Source organism: Notolabrus celidotus, chromosome 18, assembly GCF_009762535.1.
Source record: "Notolabrus celidotus isolate fNotCel1 chromosome 18, fNotCel1.pri, whole genome shotgun sequence".
In the NCBI taxonomy this organism is placed as follows: Eukaryota; Metazoa; Chordata; class Actinopteri; order Labriformes; family Labridae; genus Notolabrus; species Notolabrus celidotus.
Genome location: NC_048289.1, coordinates 4,512,003 through 4,536,717, shown reverse-complemented (window position 1 = coordinate 4,536,717; position 24,715 = coordinate 4,512,003). Strand labels below are relative to the sequence as shown.

Below are 24,715 nucleotides of genomic sequence, written 5' to 3'. Positions count from 1 at the left end.
AACAAAATTAAAACATCCGGTTAATTTTCAGAATAAAACACTCTGTGTTATCACCAGATCGTATTTCACTGAACTACAACAACAAACCGTCATGATGAGCGGAGCCAGGCCTGGAGTCAACAGGTCAGAGGTTTTCAGAGGACCAGAAAGACAACATGGATGAGGAGAGGAGAAGGAGAATCCTTGATTCAGTGATTACTGTGGGAAAACCTCGGTCACATGACTCTAGCTGCTCCGTGCTGCGTTCTGAAAACGCAACCGGTGGGTGTTGACGGATGAGAGAGCACGGAACCAGACCGCAACGGATCAGAGACGGACCGGACATGGATCTGGTGGAAGTCTGACCTTAGAGGGAACACCTAAGGATAGGTCTGAAGCAATAAAGTGTTTCATCCAGGGGGATAGCTCTTATAACGCCAAAGCCAGAGAGAGAGGTCCTCAGAGATCACTAGATGCTGGCCATGAGGCTCATTCACCTGTCTCACCTCTCTTGAATACTCTAGATATGTTCAAAGCGTTTAAAACAAGCCTGTAAGCTTCTCCAGCTGCATGATGGGAAGTCTGAATGAGCCTCGGTATTCTTGAGGAGCTGTTTTTACCTGTCACACTCTGACAGATCGTCCTCTCATTTTCTCTTCTTAGATTCCTTCGTGGAACAGGATCTTACTGTCTGAATAACCAACCCAAATATTCACACATTAGTCAATAATCACATACAGTGATTCTTCTGGTGTTCAGCCGAGTGTGACACAATCAATACTTAAATCAAAAAGACACTCATCGCCATGCGTACGATATACAGCTGTTTAAAAGTATCCAGCCCCCAATGCAAATTAGGTTTATTTGCAAAATGTACAAACTTTCAGCTGTTTGCAATAAACAGATCAAACAAGATCAATTTAAATAGCTCCACACAATATTTGCTGATGTTTCCTCAAATTTCAACACAAAATGTCACTCATAATGATTACTGCAGTTTATAATAATTCAACCCCCTGAATACAACCGCTTATAAGAGGGCATTTTTGCAAATCAGGTGTTGTCTCAAACACACCTGATGCAACTTATCAAAAGCTTCAGTAGTTACATCAGGTGTGCTTGAGATAGAACGCATTGGATGTGTTAGATGTGTTACATGTTAGAAATATGGTTAGATCAAGAGAACTGTCTCAGAAATGAAGAGAAGAGATCATTGCCTTGAAAAAAACATAGACTGTATAAATAATGGACATAGTATCCGTAACGTCACCCATCTGTTTCTGAAGCGCTGTTTTGAAGCCAATCGTCAGCAGGTGCCATATTGGAAATGCTGAACTCAACCAGACTTCTGTTGAGCTAGTGTAAGGTAAAGAGCCGGACCTTTAGCCTTTTCGCTAACAGCTACAGGGTGCATGCCTGTCAATCAAGGCAGCCATGACCTTATTTGGGAAAAACTTGTCATTTTAATACCGAGTTATAAAAAATTCACCCTGTACTGCGTCTATCGATAGAAAAGTTAGCCATTCAGACCGAAGCTGTTTTTGGAACCAGGCTGTAAACATGTTTATTTCTGCTGTAAAGATCGGCTTCTTTGTATTGGTGTGGATGTGGTTTCTGATGTTTCTGCAGCCAGCCTCAAGTGGACGCTCGATGAACTGCAGTTTATAACACTTCACATGGGCTTTCTAAAACCGGAGATTGCCACTTGGAAAAAACAAGGATGGGGATACAAAACAATAATACAGGCACTGAATGCTCCTGGAGATAGAGTTGGAAGCAGAGTTTGCACGTTTAAAGTTAAAGAACAGAGGCGACTCCACTGGAAGAGGAAGCTACTAACTGCTGCCACCAGATTCCTGAGGAGGCAGCAGACACTGAGGTTTCAGTAAATAAGCCAAAGACGTTTTGGAGAAATGAAACAAAACAGTTTGTTTATTGCAAACAGCTGAAAAGTTTGTACTTTTTGCAAATAAACCTCATTTGAAATGGGGGTTGAATCATTTTGAAAGCAACTGTACACGTATTTTTAACTCCTAAAAGCCCAACCGTCATTTACTCCCGCCCAAGCTCCTCAATAGCTCGGACGATAAGCATCAATAAACTCAGTCTTTTTAGGCCATAATTATTATTTTTTTTAAACACTTTCAAACTTCAAAAAGCAGCAACTTCACTTTGAGTGAAGGACACAAACTTTAAACTTCACCAATTCAGAGTCGATATACTGTGAGTGTAAGCATGCACCTTTTGTGGCACCTTGTGTGTGAATGGTCCCCATGTTGGCTTCCAGTCTTTGCAGAGTCAACAGTTTGTGACGTGTCTTCAGCCATCAGGCTCATTGAATGAACAACATTCAATTCTGCCGCTAAGTGTACCACCTGAAGAGTCGGCATGATGGCTGTAAGAGAGGATGTTGTGAACCTCAAACACAGAACAGACATGTTTATAATAATAATAATAGAAATAATAATAATACATTTTTATATGCTACAGATTTATATATGTACACTACCAGTCAAAAATTTGGAAATACTTTCTCATTCAAAGGTTTGTGTTAATTTTAATTATTGTAAACACTGTAGATTAATACTGAAGACATCAAAACTATGAAAGAACATATCACACTTAAACCTCAAACACGACTATGTTGTGTTTCATGTGTTCATTATTAATGGAGCTATATGTGGGGCTTACATGCATGACCTGAGCTGTGTGTGAGTTTTGTTTTATGTGTGATGTTTTCCACATGATGGGACATTTAAAGCACCATGAATGCTGCATTCACTGCATTCACTGTCACTGTGATTGGTTGTTATCATTGCAGCTTGTATCAACACCACACATGGATACAAATCACTGCTTTGAAAGTTTCATGCACCTTTCCATCTGTACAGTTGTGAACTTGAGGATACCTGGTCTCGTGGGGCTGGGGCTTCTTCCATCACTGAAAGTTTAAATCACCACGTGTTAGGTTATAAATAATAATAACAATCAATCAATCAATCGATCAACCTTTATTTGTATAGCGCCAAATCACATCAAACGTTATCTCAGGACGCTTTTACAAACAGAGCAGGTTTAGACCACTCTATGTCAAATTATGAACAGAGACCCAACACCAAGACAGGATAAGACTCTGACCCCACCTTAATCCACCATGAGCAAGGAAAAACTTCCCTTTAACAGGCAGAAACATCCAGCAGAACCAGACTCATGTTAGACAGCCATCTGCCTTGACCGAGTTGGGTCTGGATAGAGGGATAGAGGAGAATAAGAGATAGAGGGAGCAGTGATAGTGATGAGACGAGTAGTAGTAGCTGTTGCCGCTGGAGTCTAGAGCGTCCACAGCAGGAGGAACTCAGAGGAACCTACGAGACAAGGGAGCTCAGGGACTCCAGAAAGGTCCATGGTTAGTAACTTTCAATGGGACAGAAAGAGTTAAAATAAGTGATGTGGGAGTAGGGGGGAAGGAGGTGAGATAGGATCCCAGTGTGTCAGTCTAAGCCTATAGCAGCATAACTAAGAGCTGGTCCAAGCCTGATCCAGCTCTAACTATAAGCTTTATCAAAAAGGAAAGTTTGAAGCCTACTCTTAAAAGTAGAGAGGGTGTCAGCCTCCCGGACCCTGACTGGTAGATGATTCTAAAAGAGAGGGGCCTGATGACTGAGGGCTCTACCTCCCATACTACTTTTACAGACTTTAGATACGATGAGCAGGCCTGCTGTTTCAGAAGGTCAGACTAGGAATGGTTACTAGTTTCCAGGTCTCCGTAACAGATCCTTGTGTCTTCATCCTGGTCCAGAGGATGTAGACTGTGTGAGCAGAGAGTGTTCCCTGCCAGTGTTCAGTCATGCTGAGGTTAATGTGTCTCTTTGTTTGCAGCAGAGACCTCTGGTAGGTTTTAAAGAAGTAGCTCAGTCTTTTACCTGTGCATGCTGCAGTCACAGGTATGCACTCAGGAGGAGCTCTGCCCCTGAAATGTTCCAAAGTTTCTCATTGACACACGCTCTTCACTGCGTGGTCTTCTCCGTCAGATGAGGTGGGTGGTGTGCTGAGGGCAGGTGGTCAGTTTCGGGGGGCAAAACATGACATCACGCTCGCTGCAAAAAGCCTCAGTGTGATGTTTATAGGATGGAGGTGGATGAAGCAGCAGAGCAGCAGCTATGGCTAAACGGATGGATGTGCATGCGTCTATTTTTCTTCAACCTCAGATGTTTTTATTCATCCTGTCGCTGTTCCTCAACAGTTGCATGACTTAAATGTTGTTACCCAACTCGCTCACAGTGAATTCTCCTCAATATGTCCTGCTGCATTCACACATCGGCTCACCTTGATTCCAACTGGAAGTTTTACCAATAGATATTGTGTATACTGTATAGAGTCAGGCTGAAAATGTCAGCTGTTTGCGTTCACACATGCAGCCCGACCTCTATAATTTAAGGACATTTTCAGGAGTTTAGTGCAGACGAGAACACAGCTAGCAGACTCTTTCAGTCTCTTTAGCATCGAACAGATCCAAAACTAAACTAATGATTATTTTCCAGTGGAAGTATACCGCAAAGCTCTGGTCACACCACAAAGTGACAACACAGCTCATGTGACGGGCCGCTTTATATTCATGGTACCAGAAGCAGAGTGAAATAATCCAAACTTCCAGGAACTAGCTGGTAAACAGCCGAAGCTATACTCATGTTTTTGGCTCCATTCCTTAAAAGCTTAGAAACACATTTCTGGTTCCTGACCCCTGGCCTGGATCGTGGATTGTTGTGGATTGCAGACACCTGTGTGATGCATATTTACACCTGAGTCTCTGTTGGTCCTCACTGTAAGATGGAGCTAACAGTCTGTCTTTGTGCCTTCTTGTTCTCATCCCCCACATCTGTTTTTACTTCTTCATCCATTTCCTAAAAACCCTCCTCTCCTCCTTCCTGAACCATTCAAACTCTCCTCTCACTGATCTCTTTCCTCCCTCTTTACGCTGCTGTGCCTCCTGCATACTTTATCACACCCCAACCTTTCCTGTGCATGATTTCCCTCTCTTCTTTTACTCGTGTCAATGCCCTATACCTCCTTTATCCATTCATTCTTGTCCTTATTTTTCGTCCACCACTCATATCTTGCTTTATGCATCCTCCCCTTCCTCTGTCCCTCCCTTGTTCTCCCTTTCCCCTCGCTGTCTTTCTCTCTGCAGGGTAAAGTGGCGCAGACCGCTTGTATGTCGGCCTGCAAGCATCTGTCCACGTCTCTGATGCAGATGCTGCTGGACACAGAACTCAAACAGATCAGCATGGGGGCCATTCAGCAGTTCAACTTGGATGTCATTCAGTGTGAATGTGAGTTCAAAGAAATGTGACTTTTGAATGTCTCACTCCGACACAGGCGCAGACTTATCTTTGAGTAGTTATGATGTCTGGTGTGGATTCATCGTCAGACTTACATTTAACTGACAGACCTCTTTATAAAATTGCTCCAGCTCCAAACAACCATGTGCATTATTTTTATAAAGCTGTGAAACCTGAAGGCCGCCACGAGGGGTCTCACTCTCCAGGTTCATCTCTGCCTTAATACATCTTCATGTATCAGGAGTTATATTACTCTGCAGGTGCTCCAGTTAGGGGAAAAACTTGAGACATAAAGATTTTGGCTTTTGAATCAAGCTTTGAGTCGTTTATTCCTACACAAGTAGTTATAAAATTATAACTTTGAAATGTATTTTAATATTGCACATCAAGGCAATCCTGCAAAATGTGTCTCTGGTAAATTTAAACATAAAACAGGAACATTTTAAAGTTAATTCCATTGTTTTAAAGCTGTTATGATGTCCTTACAAAAAACAGCAATTCAGAATAATTGTCAAAACTAGCAAAACATACTCAAGCTGTTGATCATTTACTTCATTATGGTCACTTATTTAGTACAATATTTGGACCAGAAGCATAAAAAGATAAGGTCAAAACATTTTTGAAAAGGGTAAGAGACTGACGAGTCTCTCCACCAAAGAATCTCATTAAAGATGAATCCACGCTCTTTCACAGAGAGGCTCAGCAGTGCACACATTTTCTGAGGGTTCTGTTGAGCACGATGGAAACACCTTTTTAGTCACAGATACACTACCAGTCAAGAGTTTGTAAACACCTTCTCATTCAAGGGTTTGTATTTATTGTAATGATTGTAAACACTGTAGATTAATACTGAAGACATCAAAACTATGAAAGAACATATATGGAATTATTGAATGAACAACAAAGCGTTAAACAAATCAGAATCTGTTTTATATTTTAGATTCTGTAAAGTAGCCCCCTTTTTCCTTCATGACAGCTTTGCACACTCTTGGTATTCTCTCAGTCTGCTTCATGAAGTGGTCTCCTGGAATGGTTTCTAATGAACATGAGCCTTGTCAAGAGTTCATTTGTAGAATGACTTGCCTTCTTAATGTGTTTGAGACCATCAGTTGTCTTGTTCAGAGGTAGGGTTAGTACACAATGGATAGCCCTATTTGACTACTGTTGTAATCCAGATTATGGCCAACCCAGATTATTTCATAGTTTTGATGTCTTCAGTATTAATCTACAATGTTGAAAATAATTAAAAAAAACAAAACTATTGAATGAGAAGGTGTGTCCACACTTTTGACTGGTAGTGTATATCTGAATATGTATTAGCATATATGCTGGCCAATATACAGAAGAGGTTTAGGGCCACAGGGGAAAAAATGAAGGTGCAATATATTTTTTTTTATTATTCTGAGAAAAAAGTCTCAGAAATCTGACTTCAATGACAGAATTAAAAAAAATATATTGCATCTTGCATTTTTTTGCCAGTGATCCAAATCCTCTCCTTCTCACATGAGAAAAAAAATCTGCCCTGTGTTTTTGAATTAACGACATACTGTGATAGTAAAATCCTATTAACACCTCAAGCCCACCCAAGGAAGTAAGGCGGTGGTTTAGTTTAATCCATTTTTAATTTACTTTGGGTTTAAAACATTGGGAGATACTCGTGTCTCTGAATAACAGATGGTTTTGTTATTAGCTTGTCAACATTGCACAGACACCTGAGGACTTTGCAGCTGTTGATACATTCAGGGAGGCCTCCAAATAACTTGTTAATTCAGAAAAACAGAGCAGATTGTTTATAAGACATAAGATAAGATAAAACATTCCTTTATTCGTCCCACAACGGGGAAATTTACAGTGTTACAGCAGCACAGTAGAGAGTAAACAAGAGCATATAAAATATTAATTATTAACACAAATATTAACAATTAAAAGAGAAAATTAGCATGTCTTACCAAAAGTATGCACATAACTAAATAGGTAAATTTACAATATATTTACAAAATATTTTTACTCAGAAAAATGGAACACTTTTCTTGTAATTCCAAGATAATTCACTCGTTTATTCTGAAAAACCAAACTGAATTGTTTTTTTCTCATGTGAATGCAATATGCTTCAGCACTCTTCCATACAAACACCAACAAGAAACAGCAGTAGCAACATTTCAAAGACATGTTTGAGGTCAATTTGAAATCATGACACCATACACAAGTTTGTCCACTTGTTCAAAATCAGAGATCAAGTAAAGTAAGTCTGTTTTTAATAACATGTGTTTTAATATAAATAACTAAAGACACTCTTTTGTCTCCACGATAAGCTGCCTGTGTTCTGTGTTCTGTAAACTGATTGTTGTCTGCTGGTGTTTGTGCTCTCCTCAGTGTTCGCCAGTTCAGAGCCGGTCCCTGGCTTTCAAGGAGACACACTCCAGCTGGCCTTCATCGACCTCCGACAGGTAAACCTTCTCACTGATGAACTGAGCTGTGAACTCAGCAACAGCCAGCAGAGTTTAGCTTTACTTTCTGCACCAATGTTTGTTGGGTTTGTCATTTAAAGCTCCAGTGAGGAGTTTTTGTGTGGTTTTAAAACGGACTGAAATAAATGTTGACATGGGGGTAGGTGTCGATTCTTGATGAGCGGTAGATTTGACTGAAAGCAGGATGATCATTTTGTTAACGAACGGTAATTACACAGATACAGGACAGATTTAGCAATGACCACTTGGTTCAAAAGGGGTGACAGACTGACATGGACCAAAAGTTCCTTATAGGAGCTTTATTTAAAACTTGATTTATAGTATGAAACTTCCTGAACATATTGCATTGATGTGGTCCAAATACAAAGCCTGACCAGTTAAACATTAAATATGGAGGACAGTTTCTAAACCTACTATGAGACCTTCAGAAAAGCATGTTATGATGAGTTGGATCTTTAAAAGTGTCTTTCAAAATAACAAACATGAGGCTGTCTGTACTCTGATTGTCTGATCTTAAAAGTTTACAGAGAGGACTGGATCTGTAGGAGAAGTTCCTGTCTAACATATGTCAGGGCCTCATTCTTGGTATCATCTTTCAGTTGGGTGTGTGATGGTTTGTCCTGCATTCATTTGAATCATTACTTATGTGTTACAAATGAAGCATTTCCTGCATCACATCCACCAGTAGTTTGTCTCATATGGTGTGTGACCTTTTCAACTCCCCCTTGTCCCATAGTTCACCTGCTCAAGAAAATTCCTATTTCAGCACACACAAGCACAAAGCGTCTGCCGCCTGCTCTGTTGTAAACACCAGTGGTATGTAAAGTGTTGCTGGGTCTCATTAACTTGTTTCTGCGTTGACCTGTTAATCTGAGCCTGGGGGAGGCTTGGCTCTGCCCCCAGTCCAGGTCACACTTGTACTTAGGGAGCTTATTGAAAGAGGAGTGGAACATGAAAATGTGATGGTTTCACTGAGTGGACAGGAGAAACGAATGTGTGTTTTCTCTTTCTTTAATGGGGTTACATACAGGTGACCAGCGTGAAGCTAAACCTGGGGCCCCATCAGACAGATCAACTGAGGTGCAAACATCAAGCGTCCCTCTCTTTCATGGATTATAACAGGCCATAGATCTGTAAAATCATACCAGTATGCAAAGAGTTTAATAAGTAATAAGTAAATGGGTAGGATTCTGTATTTGCCCTACTTTTCCTCCAGGGCGGACGGTTTGTGCTTGTGTGAGCTGATATAGGAATTTTCTTGAACAGGTGAACTACGGGACAAGGGAGAGTTTAAAAGGTCACGCAACATATGAAACAAAGTACTGGATGTGATGCAGGGAATGCTTCCAGGACTAAAGCTGAAGAAGTACTGCAGTGATCAAAACGCCCTTTTTCTAAAATCATTAGGAATCAATTTGAATTCAAACCAGAAAGGTATCATAGCTAAACAGAACTAAGTCACCTGATCATGTACCCTGTTTGTGATTTATTTTGCTCTGAAAGCTCCACAGAGTTTTAGGGTCTCAAGTAAAGTAGGTTGAGAAATGCTGAATCCTGAATGATGTTACTTAAAACCAATGGTGGACAAAGTACACGTCTTCATGACTTCAGTCAAAGTATAGATCCTCCTGGTCAAATATTACTCAAATACAAGTAAACGTTTTTCCATCAAATTATTATTTGAGTTAAAGTACTGAAGTACTTTTAAAAATACTGAAGTATTCAAAGTACTTCTTAAAAAATCTCAAAACGTTGTATTTTCACAAAGCATGAGTGCAGTCAAGAATACATAGGAGTACATTCTGTACATTCTGTTTATTTAGAAACTATTACTTGAAATCTCTAAAAACTATACCATGGAATAAAAACGGACACTAAGTTATTCCAAGCACAGACAGCTTAGTTTGAAATGTTCATCTGGAATGAAACAAATGTTACGTAGCTCAACACACTTCCTCAGGTTGGACTGTGAATGTTTGTATGTTTGGGCAGAGTTGGAAACAGGGAGAACATTTCAAACCATACGTATCATTCTTCATTTTAAAAACCTCTAACACGGGCTGAAGATATGACCATGGGTGCTCAGGTGGAGAATTATAGCCATCATTACCACCTCTAAATGAACTGCCTGATCTGAGTGAAATCTGCTCTGTGTTTGCTCCACGTTCAACCGTGGAGACGCACGAAATACAGGTGCAACTAAACCACTGAGACAAACAGAACTACACAAACACAGTTTACTGTCTTAGGGACCAGATTTCAGAAAAGATAAGGAAATTCATGAACTGACTTCAAAGTAAAAGTAGTAACTAGAGCACTGATAGAAATGTAGTGGTGTCCAAAGTACAATAATTGTCTTCTGAATGTAGTGGAGTAAAAGTAATACGTTTCCTCAAAACATAATACTCAAGTAAAGTATAGATACTCAAAAAATGTACTTCAGTAAATTTACTTTGTTACTGTCCACCACTGCTTAGAACCTGTTACAGACACAGAGATACAGACGATGTCTAAGTGACATTGTTCTCTATTTAAATTAATTACTATGGAAACTTTCAACATTTTTTTTTCCCACATAGAAGCAGAGAACGTCAGCCTAACAAAATAACTTTGCATATTCACCATAAAGAGGATAATAAAGGATGGCTAACATCCCCAAAGGACGTGACCTGAGAGCCTTACCTGCCTCTTCTTCTTCACTTTAGTTAAATTTCCTGCAGTGCAGCTCATCACACTCAAGATGTGACCATGCTCTTTTTAATACAGACTGCTGGGCTGACATGTTAATCCTAGCCTCAGGTGAAGAGGTTGGGAGTCATCCACAGGCCGAGGTTACAGAGAGGTCATCCTTTTACTTTCCCTTTATCTAATGGCTGCTGATTTTGTAGCTATATGTGCTTTTAAGATGGTTATCCTGTAAGCACTGAGAGTGATTGGGGGACAAACATTCAAGGCGCATGATGTGTGTGTGTGTTCAGAAACACGCGAGAATAAGCAGGCCTGTGGGAAAAAAAAAAACATGATTAAGGTTGTTTTGTCAGCTCACAGAGATTTGTGTTGCTTGCAGCAGAGTTGATGCTAATGCTCTGACCTCAAACTGATCTGGATGAAGGCTCTACAACTCTGTGATTAGTAATCTTTATTAGTAATAAAATACACCTAATGAAAAGTTAATAATGTGAAAAATCTGGAAATATTAGCCGTGGATATTACTTTGATTCTCACAATGTGTTCAAACGTGTCCTTAAACTGTTCAATGGAAGATCAAGCGCTCCTGAGGAGACGAAACCACAAGCTAGTGCATTTCTAACATTGGGCCCAGGACCAGTACTGTGCTGCCCCCATTGTCTGTGTCTTAAAACAAGAAAGTGTACATCCTGTGCATAAACTCAACCTTATTTATAGAGCACCTTTCATGGATACAAGCATGCAGCCCAAAGAGCCTCACAGAAGAACACAGAGACTGAAAACAACAGTAATGGTAAAATAATAAAAGACATAATTACAAAAAAAACACTTAAAAATAGAATAAGATCAATACAGTAAAAGTAATACAACAAGTAAGAGTGGACAGATCAGATAAATACTATAAATAAATACAATAAATAAAGATTTTTAAATAAATAAGACACATTTTGTTAAAACAATGATTATAATAGATGAATAAATAAATGTTGTTACAAAAATTATAATCATACATAAATAAATAAAATAATACATTTAGAACAATGATTTTAATTTATAGATAGATAGATGTTGTTTAAACAATGATTAGAATAAATAAATAAATAAAACAAAAATTACATTTATTGCGAGGATCAGTCAACATTGTCCAAAAACATCCATGACAAAATGAATTGCCATCAAATTGAACTCTGTAAATTATTGGTTATGGCGTTGAGCATGTTTATCATGCTGTGAGTGAACAGCCTGAACTCCCTTGTGTCCTTACTGTCTCTGCTGAGGGTCGTACACGCAAAACAGCGACAAAGAAGTGCCAGGTGAACAGAACGCGGCAGAATAGCAGCGCTGATGGAACACCAGATCTCCTAAAGCCTCTGAAGTACAGGAGCATTTCTTCATCAGTGCTGCAGAGAACAGTGCTGTCTCCAACATTTGTAAAGCAGTTCTTTCTGATCCTAACAAAAAAAAAATCAGCCAAATGGTTGCAAGAGGCTAGCTGCTGGAATTTGGAGCAAACATTCACTATAATGACTCTGAGTAAATCTTTCCCAGGACAAGCTGACCTTTTCACAATGACACACACACACACACACACACACACACACACACACACACACACACACACACACACACACACACACACACACACACACACACACCTGTCTGAGTCATGTGACCGAGCATCCACCACAGATACTTTATGTGGATGAAACTGAGCAGCTGTAGAGCAGGAAGTCAAACACTGAAGTTAATATCTAGAAACACAAAAGCATCAAGACAGTGACTTATGACAAGGTTAGACCTTAAATTAGTGTGTCGAGTGATATTTATACCAGTCCCTAACATGCTAAGTTTCTAACACCTAAATTATTACTGACGTCTCTATAGCCGCAACTTTGCAGCAGCATCGTAACAAAGTCCTGTCATCATCACACCTTTGTACCTAAAAATTTAAATCTGCACTGGGATAATCATGGTGACCTAGTGTGTGATTTCACATCGCATCACAGCGATGTACAGAGGAACAGTTTGTAAACACATAGCTGTAGCTTCACAGAGGCAAAGCTGCTTTGTGCCACCATCATGTCTCTACACTCTGCAGACAAGACATGACAGGTTTCCCTCCTTGAACTGGCGATTTTTAGGAGCCTATAAAGCTGATAGCACTATCACGGACTAGATAGACTTGATTTATTCAGCTAAGGAGAAATTCAAAAAGCTATTTTTATCTAGAAAAACCTTAAGACGGTCATTCATGCTTTTATCACTCCCCGTTTGGACGACTGTAACTCACTGTATACATCTTTAAACAAACAGTTTGCACAAGTTACAGCTCGTCCAAAACACTGCAGCCTGACTCCTCGCTAGAAGTCCACATCACTCCTGTTTCAGTTTTAAGATTTTATTTTTGACTTTTAAAGACGCTCTGGACTCACACCCCAGTAAATATATGAGCTCCTCACCCCGTACATGCCCGGTCGCACTCTGAGGTGCTCAGCTGAGGCTCTGCTCGTCGTCTCACAGTAGCTGGGGCCGTTTCTGTCAGAGCCCCAGCCCTCTGGAACAACCTCCCAGAGCAGATCAGAGATATTTATCCTCTTTTAAATCTCTTTTAAAAAAACACAATGGGCTTTTACAGAAGATGTCACCTGAGCATGGTTTTTAAACTTTTTTAGGCAGCATCACTGGCAGGATTTTTTAATTTCATAATTTGTTTTTTATATTTTAGATTTCTGATTCTTTTAATCTTTTACTTTTTGTCATTTTTATTCTTCCAACATTTATTTTTCTTTTTATTTATTTTTATAAATGCCTGGTCACTGCCAGGCGAGATTAAATGCATGCCACCAAAAACAGCAAAGTTTGACAGTGAGTGATACAGTAAAAGAAAGCAGGAGGAGATTCTTCATCATAAAACACTAACTACTGAAGTACAGGACATGATCAGCTGAGAGATAACACTCATCACTTCACCCTCAGGGGTCACTGTAACGATCACTAATTGAAAGTTCCTTACTGTAGCTGTAGGTTAAATTCCTTTAAGCCCTTAATAAGGGGGGAAAATAAAAGCTTACCATCTGTCAAAGATAATAAATAACTGTTTAAACAAGCCAGGAATTTAAAGAATCATTTTTGAACTTAAGATTCAGTTGATGTTACTCAGGGAGCCTTTCCTCACATGCATCAGTAAACCAAGACATACTTTGATGCAGACAGATTTTAGGTTATTTAGCAGTCCTGTTTACTAGTCTCCTCATCGTGTATAGCAGGGGTTCCCAAAGTGGGGGTTGGGAGACACTAAAGGGGGTCACGAGAAGTTTTCCAGAATTAAAAAAAAATGTTTTAAGTAATCTAAGATTGCATCTTTTACACATTGTAATTATATTGACAACAGCATCAGTAGCAGCAGGTTAATTCATAAAGCACAGAAAACATGTGCTTGTAGCTAAGCTTATTTTCTGCAGACTAGCTAAATGAAGTAAGAAGCAACATTTAATTACCTCGAGGGACAGTGGGGGTCGTGAGTCTTTGGCACCTTTATTTTTGGGGTCGTGGCCTGAAAAGTTTGGGAACCCATGGTCTATAGTAGAACCTCCAGAGGCTCAAGGAGAAAGGGTAACGCAGAAAATATAAATGTTTGCTTTTCATCTTTTCAAAACAGTCACAAGTCACACAGCTGTGGCAACAAATTAAAATGTACATTAACTGAGAGCAAAGAAAGCAGACCCACCCGTCATCCCACCCAAAACTCACAGACTTGATTGTGTTTATTATTAAGGAGCGTATACTGCGATTACAACCGATTCCTGACTAAACAAAAGCTGCACATCAAAATCTTGGATATCAAGACTATCAAAAAAAGGCACAAACAGACAGGTCGCTCAAAGAACTCAGCAGAAGCTTTTTTATACAACTAATCCCAGTAAGGTTTCCAGTGCCCTAAATGTTCAAACTAAACTAAACCCCCCAAAAATCTACAGGTAAGTCAAGTCCAGGCAGGCACCTCGGATTACAACTCCCATCCCAACTACTGTAGGAGCAAATGCATTTAATAATCGTAGTAGAGCCTCCAAAGGTCCCAACCAACCAAAAACCTGAAACAAACCTAACACAGTGGTGGTCCAAACCACCATCCATCAATCAGTCAGTCAATCAATCAATCTTTATTTATAAAGCCCCAAATCACAACAAACGTTATCCTCAGACTCTTTCCAAACAGAGCAGGTCTAGACTGTACTCTGTGGTAGGTTGAGAAATGCTGAATCAGAGCACTTTGCAGCATTTAGCAAGTTACAGTGGCATGGACAAACTTCCTTTAACAGGCAGAAACCTCTAGCAGGACCAGACTCATGTCAGACACACATGTGCTGAGACCGAATTCCATCCATCCACTTGTTTTTGTCCAATCATGGTCAAAAGGTAGAACACACCTGGAGTTTCCAAAAGTGAAGACCAAATTTGGTGGGTGTGGAGGGCTCTGCTGCACTATGCAGGATCCATCAGACTCTAGCTCCTGAAATGGAAGAGAGGGCATGCACAGGACTGCATCAGCATAACTGATAAAACCAATGCAGATTAATACACATGATATCACACACCTGCTTTGGACTGCAGTCCTGTGAGTTGTTGTGTTTTGTCGTGAGTGTTTGTGAGTTGTTGTGAGTTAACAGAGTGTTGCAGTGAGCTGTGGCTCATCATTTAGCTCCAGGTGAGAATAATGGCATTGTTGCTAAGCCTCTCAGTGTGTCGGAGTCTCACTCAGCTGAATAATGCTATTATCACTAAGCTGCTCTTTCACTGCTCTTTCAACATGACCCACACACCCAGCTGTTTCACCCTATGACATTAGCATACACTGTGTGTGTGGGTGGGGTAGGGGGGTCATCTCCATCAGGTTAACCAGGGGTCATGGGGGGGTCATTTTAATGTTCCTGTTCACACTTAAAACTCGTCACGTGGAAGGAGCACCCCCTCCCCTCCCTGCTTTCTCTCTCTTCATCTTTCACTTTTCTCTCTCCCCTCCCAAAAGACACACTACAGAGTCAGTGTTATGATCACTGTAACCTCACAGGATACAGTGTTTGCGGTCCATGGACCCAGTTCTTTATGGACCTGCAGAGAACAAATTCTTGCTTACAAAGTCAGATGTGAAATAACTTCAACTGTTAAAGTGTTCAGACTGTTACATGTGAATGCCAGGTAGAATAATCTGGTCAGGTCTCCTTGATAAAAGAACGTTAGACTCAAATCAAAGTAGATTGTCCAAGAAGAGCTGATGCAGAAACCTCAGTTACAGAAAGGGTTGAATTAACCCTGTGCTGCAGAATGTAAGTGAAGTCACAGGCTCCAGTATTAAGGGCCATGCTGGTTCCCTTTTTTAAATATACATGAATGATTCACGATGTTTCAGTCGTATCTAATGTGAATGATCATACTGTTATGCTGTTGTCAAATTTGAGACGATGCAGGGAAAATATGTTTTTATTTTTTAATACATTTTGAATATTGTACATCTCTGTGTGTTTGCAGCTCCTTGACCTGTTCATGGTGTGGGATTGGTCGACCTACCTGGCAGACTACGGCCAGCCAACCTCCAAATACCTAAGAGTGAACCCAGCCACGGCCCTGGCTCTACTGGAGAAGTGAGTGCTGCTGCTGCTGCTGCTGCTGCTTTCACACAGACCAAAACATTTAGATCTCACTTCTCAAGGCAAGGTAGCATTGACAGCTTAAGGTGCTTTTTCACGTCGAAGTTCAGAGTCTAGAGGGAAAGCATGAAGTCATGTTCTCAAATTCAACTACCATGCTCTCCATTAAGTAAATAAGTTTACAATTCAATCAGTCAATCTTTATTTATAAAGCCCCAAATCTCAACAAATGTTATCCTCAGACTCTTTCCAAACAGAGCAGGCCTAGACCGTACTCTATGTTCTATTATTAACAAAGACCTAACATCAAGACAGGATCAGATCAAGTCCCATCTTACATACAGGACTCAGTCTGATCTCATCTTAATCCACCATGAGCAGAGCACTTTGCAGCATTTAGCAAGTTACAGTGGCAAGGACAAACTTCCTTTAACAGGCAGAAACCTCCAGCAGGACCAGACTCATGTTAGACACACATCTGCTGAGACCGTGTTGGAGAGAGGGATAGAGGGAGATGAAGAGAGAGAGAGATGATAGTGGTGAGACTGATAGTAGTAGTTGTAGCAGCTGGAGTCTGGCACGTCCACAGCAGCAGAGATCCAGAGGAACCTACAGGACAAGGGAGCTCAGGGACTCCAGAAAGGTCTATGGTTAGTAACTTTAATGGGACAGGGAGAGTTAAAGTAAGAGACAGACAGAGAGAGGAGAGAGAGGGAAAAACAGGATCCCAGTGTGTCAGTCTAAGCCTATAGCAGCATAACTAAGAGCTGGTCCAAGCCTGATCCAGCTCTAACTATAAGCTTTATCAAAAAGGAAAGTTTGAAGCCTACTCTTAAAAGTAGAGAGGGTGTCTGCCTCCCGGACCCTGACTGGTAGATGATTCTAAAGGAAAGGTCAATTTAAATCCAACACCTTTAATGTTAAAACAGTGAAATGTGCATCGAAGTCAGCTGACTGATTTGAACAGAGCTTTCTGAACATTGAACCATCTATTAACAACCTTAATATGCATGTAGCTGTGTCTTCTTCTGTCTGCATTCTTTCTTCTCTTCCTCTAAACCCTTCCTCTTCTCTCTGCTGTTTTTCCGCTGCTGCTCAGAGTCCACAGAGGGTAGGTGCAGCTTCTTCTCTTGCTCATGTTTGTTTTTTAAAATCCACTCTGGTTTGTGTAGGATGAGCAGTCAACAAATAAGGTCACAGGTGATGCATGAGTAGACAGTTTTGCCAACCAGTATCAAGTCACTCTTCCTGACTCACAGTCTGGTCCAGACGGAGTGAGGGGCGATGAAAAAGTGTCCCAACATCTTTTTTCCAACATACAGAAATTAAATTAAAACTGTATTCTTCTTCTACAGTATCAGTGTCTGATTGGCTGAAATGATCTGAGGGACAAATAGTAAAAATCGCTGAGTGTTTCTTTAACCCTGATGTTTCTGTTTGTTTGTTTGTCTGTCATCAGGATGAAGGACACCAGTAAGAAGAACAACATCTTCTCTCAGTTCAGGAAGAACGACAGAGACAAACAGAAGCTGATAGAGACTGTGGTCAAACAGCTGAGGAGCCTGGTCAATGGCATGTCCTCCTAAACACACACACACACACACACACACACACACACACACACACACACACACACACACACACACACACACACACACTCTGACTAACAGGGGCGACAGAAGTGTGTGTCACACATAAGTAAAGAATGAAACATGCATGCAGTCACATGCACACACTGAACTGCCGAGACTCCTCCAGAGGCGACACGTCTAATGACCCGATAACACACACCAAGACAGTGACATATAAAGAACACACAGGGAAGTACACACAGTAAAGGGACAACTACACAACACATGAAGGCCCAGCAATACACACACTGTACAAGGCATGCAGGGAACACACTCGCACACACACACATGAAGTCCTGTCCTCTCCCCACTGTTATACCTGTCTTAATACTCCATGTAAATAACACACACACACACACACACACACACACACACACACACACACACACACACTCACACACACACACACGTCCATACAGAACAGTTAACTGGACTCTTCAGGAGTGAAATGTTTGTAGAGTATTTTTAACGGCTGTGATAAGACAAACTATGTTTTGTACCTCTGTGAGAGCGTAACGATTGCTGCAGACTGAAGCACAGGAAGAGACACGAGTACTGGAACAATGAGGTCAAAGGTCAATCTGACTACAGCACTGTTCAACAGCAGAGATGGAGATCTTTAATGCACCGTCATCTTCCCCTTCAGAAGTTTAAACTGTTGAAACTTCAGCCGCAGCGGTGATGCATGATGTTGCATCGTGTCTAAATGACTATCAAGACTTGAGATTTGGTGACCAGAGTATTTCGTTAGTGTCCAAAGTACAAAGAAAACTAAATCCAGCTGAACTCAGCCTACATCAACAGTGACATCACTATTAATGAAAGCATTTACAGAATTTAATTAATATATTTATATGATTTGAAACTCTATTTACTTATAAACAATCTCATTCAATCACATTTTGATCCCACTCATGTCCATGATCATACCATCTTGCATGTCTTACAGCCAAATTCCAGCAGATCCGTCTGTGGTCCATCTCTGAGCAGAGGAGGAGGATAATCCTTTATTAAGTAATAACAGCGGGAAAACCTCGGTCACATGACTCCAGCTGTCCAGCGGTCCTCCTCCGTGCTGTGTTCAGAGAACGCAACAGGGGGGGTTTGACGTATGAGAGAGCACGGAGCCAGACCGCAGCGTATCTGAGACGGACCGGACACGGATCTGGTGAAAGTCCTGTGTAGCACATACCATGTGACTTTGGTTTATTTATATAAAACGGCTTTCTAAGGATCAGAAACCTTCAGTATGAAAGCCGCAAGACTAAAATGCAAATGGTCATGTATTATTATAAACTTTGCATCATAGGATCAAGTCATGAACGAGGATCCAGAGTTTAGTTCAGACCCTGCATCAGCTCCTTTCACACAGCCTGTGCGAGGCAGGCTCGTCTGTGTAAAACACTCAAAAGTAGAATGGTGGAGCCAGGTCGTTCCACCTTTGAACCGGCGGCCGAGGTTAGCATCAGAGGTGAAACGACTTCTGTGTGCACAGAGACGCCAGGATGAAACAACACTATTGGTTTTAGGTGGAATATCAGCTGAGCTTCCAGGCAGAGCTGAGGGCTGTCAGGTTTGATCTAAGCCTGCGCCGTCATAACACACTCACAACATATATCAGACGGGTCCTCTCTCTGTTTGTCCTTCACAGCATTTCTACAGGACTGTTGTAACTTTGGACTGTTACTAGTTCTGATAAAGACTGAATCTCATTGTTCCCGTACTTGAACCGTTGTCCCTGTGTGTGCGCATGTGCAGGAGCTAAGAGAAGCTGAGGTGATGAATGGATGGCAGAATAGATGAATGGATGATGACGTCTTGAGAGACTGATGTTCATGAGAAAGTGACGTTTTGTTGAGCCCCTCCATGGTTTGCTTGCTGTTATTTTTTGTCTGCCTCACATCGTACATTTAAAACAACACCGACAGTACACGACGCTCACGGCCAGTGAACGGGGTTAAACCTGGAGGGAGTGACTGGATATGAAGGTGACTCAAACTCAGATTGTACTGTACATCTTCATTCTGTAACAACACACACACACACACACACACACACACACACACACACACACACACACACACACACACACACACACACACACACACACACACACACACACACACACACACACACACACACATATCAGCTGGGTTGATGCAGGTTGTTAAAGGGATATTTCAGTCTTTTTGAAGTGGGGTTGTATGAGTTTTGTGTCACCAGTAATTGTTCTAGCCACAATGGAAACTGCAGGAGAAACAGCATGCAAGCTAGGCTACAGCTATCTAAAGATGGGGCCAAGTCTGCTCTCATACTTTAGCTAATTTTGAAAGACTCTGACCCGAGCACTCATCTAGGTTTAGGTTTACAATCTACTTAGGATTTTTTCAGCACTTCACTTTGCCAGTGTAAGCCTGTTTTTACACTATTTGCAGACACAACACAGACTTGCTCTTCCGTCTGCAGCTCACTGATCGGCTGTTCAGGTCTGCAGCTTCAAAGAGACAGAAATACAAACAAAATGAATAATGAATGATACTAAAAGAGACGTAGACATGCCGTTTACTGCAGACACACATGGAGGAAGAAAGAGGAGAAACTTCTGAGCTGAACTGGAGAGCAGGAGAGATCCCGAGTTACCTGGTGGTGCAGGTGTGTAAACTGTGAGCTACTGCCGATGAACCGAGAAAACTACTTGCTGTCACGAGTGAGACTTGGTAACAACAGAACCTCTGGATCTTTTGGGAATTAAGATAAACCAGTAGATCAAACAGTCTCGCTTGCGTGCTCTCTCTCCCTGCAGTTTCTCATTGAAGGAGCCGAGCTGAGCGGCATCTGTTGTGACATAAAACTCAAACAACCGACATATCCCTTTAAACTTGTATTTATGAGACTGCACATGTGAAAAGCAGGGGCTTCGATGTCCTGATGACAGCTTTGGTTTGGATTGTTGTCACCTGCATTAAGCAGCCCTTAAAAAATGAGGGTTCGCATCTGATGTCACATACCAAAAAAAACAGCGGGATATTTGGATACACTTGAGCACAGCAATGGGAACGTGCTTCAGGGTTAAAGTTTGGAAACACTCATCAAAAGTAAATCATCGCTTCAAGTTATAAACCAGGAAAAGCTACAAATGAATCCTTCCTCTGTAAAAATGGACAGTTCATACGACAGCGTCACTTCAGGAGGGATGACTACAACGTGCTAGAGAGGAGTCACATGACTGACGGTGTAAGCAGCTCTCAATGCCTCATCAAACCTCATTATTGAACCATGTCCTGGGTTCATGAGAGAAAGAATGAGATACCCTTTAGAAATGATGAGCTTTAATCTGGATGTTTGTAGAACCACGCAAGAGTAAATATTGCACCGCTCACCGACATGATGATGAGATTTAGGCCATGTAGATGTAAGTAATGCACGGGATGCTTTTGTCTCTCGCCGTCCGTCATGTGTCTCTAACCCTGCAGGTTACAATAGTTCATTACCAACCTTTTATTTATTTATTTATTTATTTGAACCATAACTCCACCTCCCTGATCCACACACTGAGATCTAGATGTGATTACATTTTAATCCTGCTCATGTCCATGATCATACATCATTCTACAGCTGCAGACAAACATGTTCACACCAGGTAGAGGTGAGGCCCCAACACCTGCGGACCATCTTGCATGTCTTGCGGCCAAATTCCTCCAGATCCGTGTCCGGTCTGTCTCCAATCCGTCACAGCACCAGATCTGATAGGTTTCTATTCCAGTCAATGTATTAACTCCCACTGGATCCCCTCCTTTGCGTTCCAGCTGCGTCTTTGATCCGGCAGGTCCTTTTGCCGGATACCGGAACACGACGCATCAATCTCAACAGAGCAGATAGAGCGGGACAGGAAGTCAGGTTTCACCAAAACAAAATGAAAACATCCGGTTAATTTTCAGAATAAAACACTCTGAGGTTTTCAGAAGACTATAAAGACAACATGGATGAGGAGAGGAGGAGGAGATTTATCAATGCAGTAATTACCACGAGAAACATCAGTCGCATGACTCTAGCAGTCTAGCGTTCCTGCTCCGTGCTGCGTTCTGAAAACACAACCGGTGGGTGTTGATGGATGAGAGAGCACGGAGCCAGACCGCAGCGGATCAGAGACAGACCGGACACGGATCTGGTGGAAGTCCCGTGTTAAACCTGCTGGTCTGTACTTGCAGAAGTCCTCTACAGATTAATAATCCAAAGGACCTCCAGCTGTGATGAAGGTGGTATCATGAAACAGTGACATCAGTGCTGCCCTCGTCCTCTCACTCAGCACCCCGTCAGTCGTAGGGTTCGTGATATGCACCACAGCTCACTGACACAAACTTCAAATAAACCTTCTGGAGTTGTTATGTTTTTATTGATTATATATATACATGCTCTATATTTAACAAAGTCTGATTTGTCTTTTTGTTCCTCAGGGTGAAATGAAGCTTTAGAATCTCATAACCCACACACAGTAAATCCACAAAGCACAGCAATAATGAATTGGTTCCATGGCAGCCTCTCTGCAGGTTGAAGCTAAACTCAAAGCTGCACGCGACTCCCGATGATTTTATAACGAGACTGTTTCTATCGGCTTTACGTTCGGAGTCTGTGCTCCGCTTTCAGCAGCACTTTTGCACTGAAACTGAAGTTTTGTTTCTTTGAAGATTGTTTTGCCTTTTTTTAAAGTTGCTTGTAAATGCCACTGTATATAGTGCATATTTTGTAAAGAATATTACAGCAGTGCGTCTGCTACAAACAGAAGTGGAGGTGGACATCGTGACATGCACCGCTGTAGACGAATGAGTAAATACTATATCAGTAATAAGAGTTTGAATTTGTTGCTTCCTTGGTGAACGGCTCGACGGTGTGAGGAGCTCAGTGACTTACATTGGTACCTTCTCTCCACTCATTTGCATGGTTATCATACAAAAATGCTATATTATGTTGAAGCATAAACCCTGTGTAAAATTGTGAAGTATGTACATACCAGTCCAAAAGATTTCAAATATCTGCCTATTTGTATCATCCAAAATAAATGACCGTTCCAAATCACTCTTTAGTCTGAGCGTTTCTGTACACACTCCTCCTGTCTGCGTTTTTATCATGTGTAAACTTGTTGATCCTGAATTTGTTAAAAAAGACAGAAAGCAAATAATGATGAAGTTACAGAAGCAGAAAAATCCTGTCACATTATTAATTTAGTACAGACGAAACCTTATGTCACAATCATGCATTCTTTATTTGATCATTTCAGTCAAACTCAAGACCTCCTATGAAGGATTCGGTTTAAGGCATTCCTGGTACAAAAGAAGGACTCATGCTCATGGACTGAGACTTGTTTTGCACAAGCAGCAACCTCTGGTCTCAAAATATGAATCCCGTGCAGAAGTGTTAAAAACTGCAGTACATTGAGCTTCCATTTGAGGTTGGCTGCAGAAACACCGGAAACCACATACACACCCATTCAAAGAAGATGATCCAGTGGTGAATTATTTCATAATGCAACGGTTCTTTAGATTACAAGTTTTGTCCATTTAAGGGCATGACTGACTTGATTGACAGGCAGGAACACTGTAGCTGTTGGCTGGAGGCTCAAACCCCGCCTCTTTACCTCACACAAAGTTTGGTTGAGTTCAACATTTCCAATATGGCTCCCGCCGACGATTGTCTTCAAAACATCGCTTCAGAAACAGATGGTTGACGTCACGGAGACTACGTCCATTATTTATACAGTCTATGATGTAAACTCGAGGGGCTTTCAGAACGAGCCAATCAGAAGAGTGAGTCAAAAGGATCCATTATTCCACTCCAACAAGTTTGCAATGTAGGGGGGAAGCTTTCCAGTAAGGGCCTTAGAAATATACAAATACCAGTGTTTCACCAGGTATGAATCTGAGAGCAGAGTGGTAAACAGAGTCAACCTGCAGCATGTCTTTAAATCAGGGGTTCTCAAACGTTTTGGGGCCAGGGACCCCTTACAGGTGAGAACATTTTCCAAGGACCCCCTCATAATTGTAAAAGGATTAAGCCCATGCTTTAGCTTGGCTGGCTTCATAGGTTGGTTCACTAGCACCTGAAGACTCATGAGGCATTTTGGTCTCCCGTCACTGTTCTAAATAAAACCAAACTATATATACCTGTCGTCATAATGTCTTAATTTAGCTAGCTTTGGCTTAGCATCACTTGACTATGTGAACTGCTTTAGCAATGACTCCATTCTCGCAAGACAGTAAGCAAAGCTAAGTAGTAGCTGGAACAGTTGTGACCAGAGTGATGTGTGAATGAGTGATTCGTGAGAGATTGATGTGACGTGTCGCAATCATATCAGTTTCAATTGCCCAAAGCTATCGAGGGTGGGAGTAATGGGGGCTTGTTTCATTGACGCAAATGGTCCTCATCTGTAGATATGCTGGGGTTTTTTTTAACAATTATTTCACGGACCCCCACGCTATGGTTCGAGGACCCCCAGGGGTCCTAGGAACCCCTATTTGAGAACCACTGCTATAAATCACATCAGCATGATATAAAACAGATAAAAACACTGTTCAACAAGTGTTTGTATACTAATATCAGTATGTTTGCAAAAAAAATAGATTGTTGCATCATTCTGTACTAACTTCATCAAAAGAGTCAAGCACACTTAAATGAATTTGTCCATACAGATAAAAGTGTAAGGAGTGTGGAGTTTAAAACAGCAGGAGCGAGTGGAAGGACCTGTCTTTAAATGATAATGTACTGTTAATTTACTTACAAAGTGCAGGATCAGGTCACCTGTCTTTGTGGATTGGACTGAGCAACAAAAGTGCTTAGAATAAAGGGATATGTTGGTATTTTTAAAGTGGGGTTGAATGAGGTACTTGTTAACAGTACATGTATTGCTCACAGGATAAGCCGGTCAGCTTGGTCCTGTTATTAAGAAACTGAGAACTGACAAAGAAGCTAAG

At 41.2% G+C, this 24,715-nt stretch overlaps 1 protein-coding gene across 2 annotated transcripts in view; it reads left to right on the top strand.

Annotated features, from left to right (window-relative positions):
- exoc6 (exocyst complex component 6) overlaps positions 1-22,823 on the top strand; it is a 54,752-nt gene extending 31,929 nt beyond the window's left edge. Inside the window, exons 20-24 of one of the 2 annotated variants that reach the window (XM_034708530.1) lie at positions 5,168-5,309; positions 7,692-7,765; positions 16,001-16,113; positions 17,219-17,230; positions 17,579-22,823. In XM_034708530.1, the coding sequence (XP_034564421.1) occupies positions 5,168-5,309; positions 7,692-7,765; positions 16,001-16,113; positions 17,219-17,230; positions 17,579-17,705 (468 nt within the window). In that variant the 3' untranslated portion in view covers positions 17,706-22,823. The remainder of the gene's footprint in view (positions 1-5,167; positions 5,310-7,691; positions 7,766-16,000; positions 16,114-17,218; positions 17,231-17,578) is intronic. The other variant, XM_034708529.1, reaches the window with a different exon arrangement.
- Positions 22,824-24,715: the final 1,892 nt, after the last annotated feature.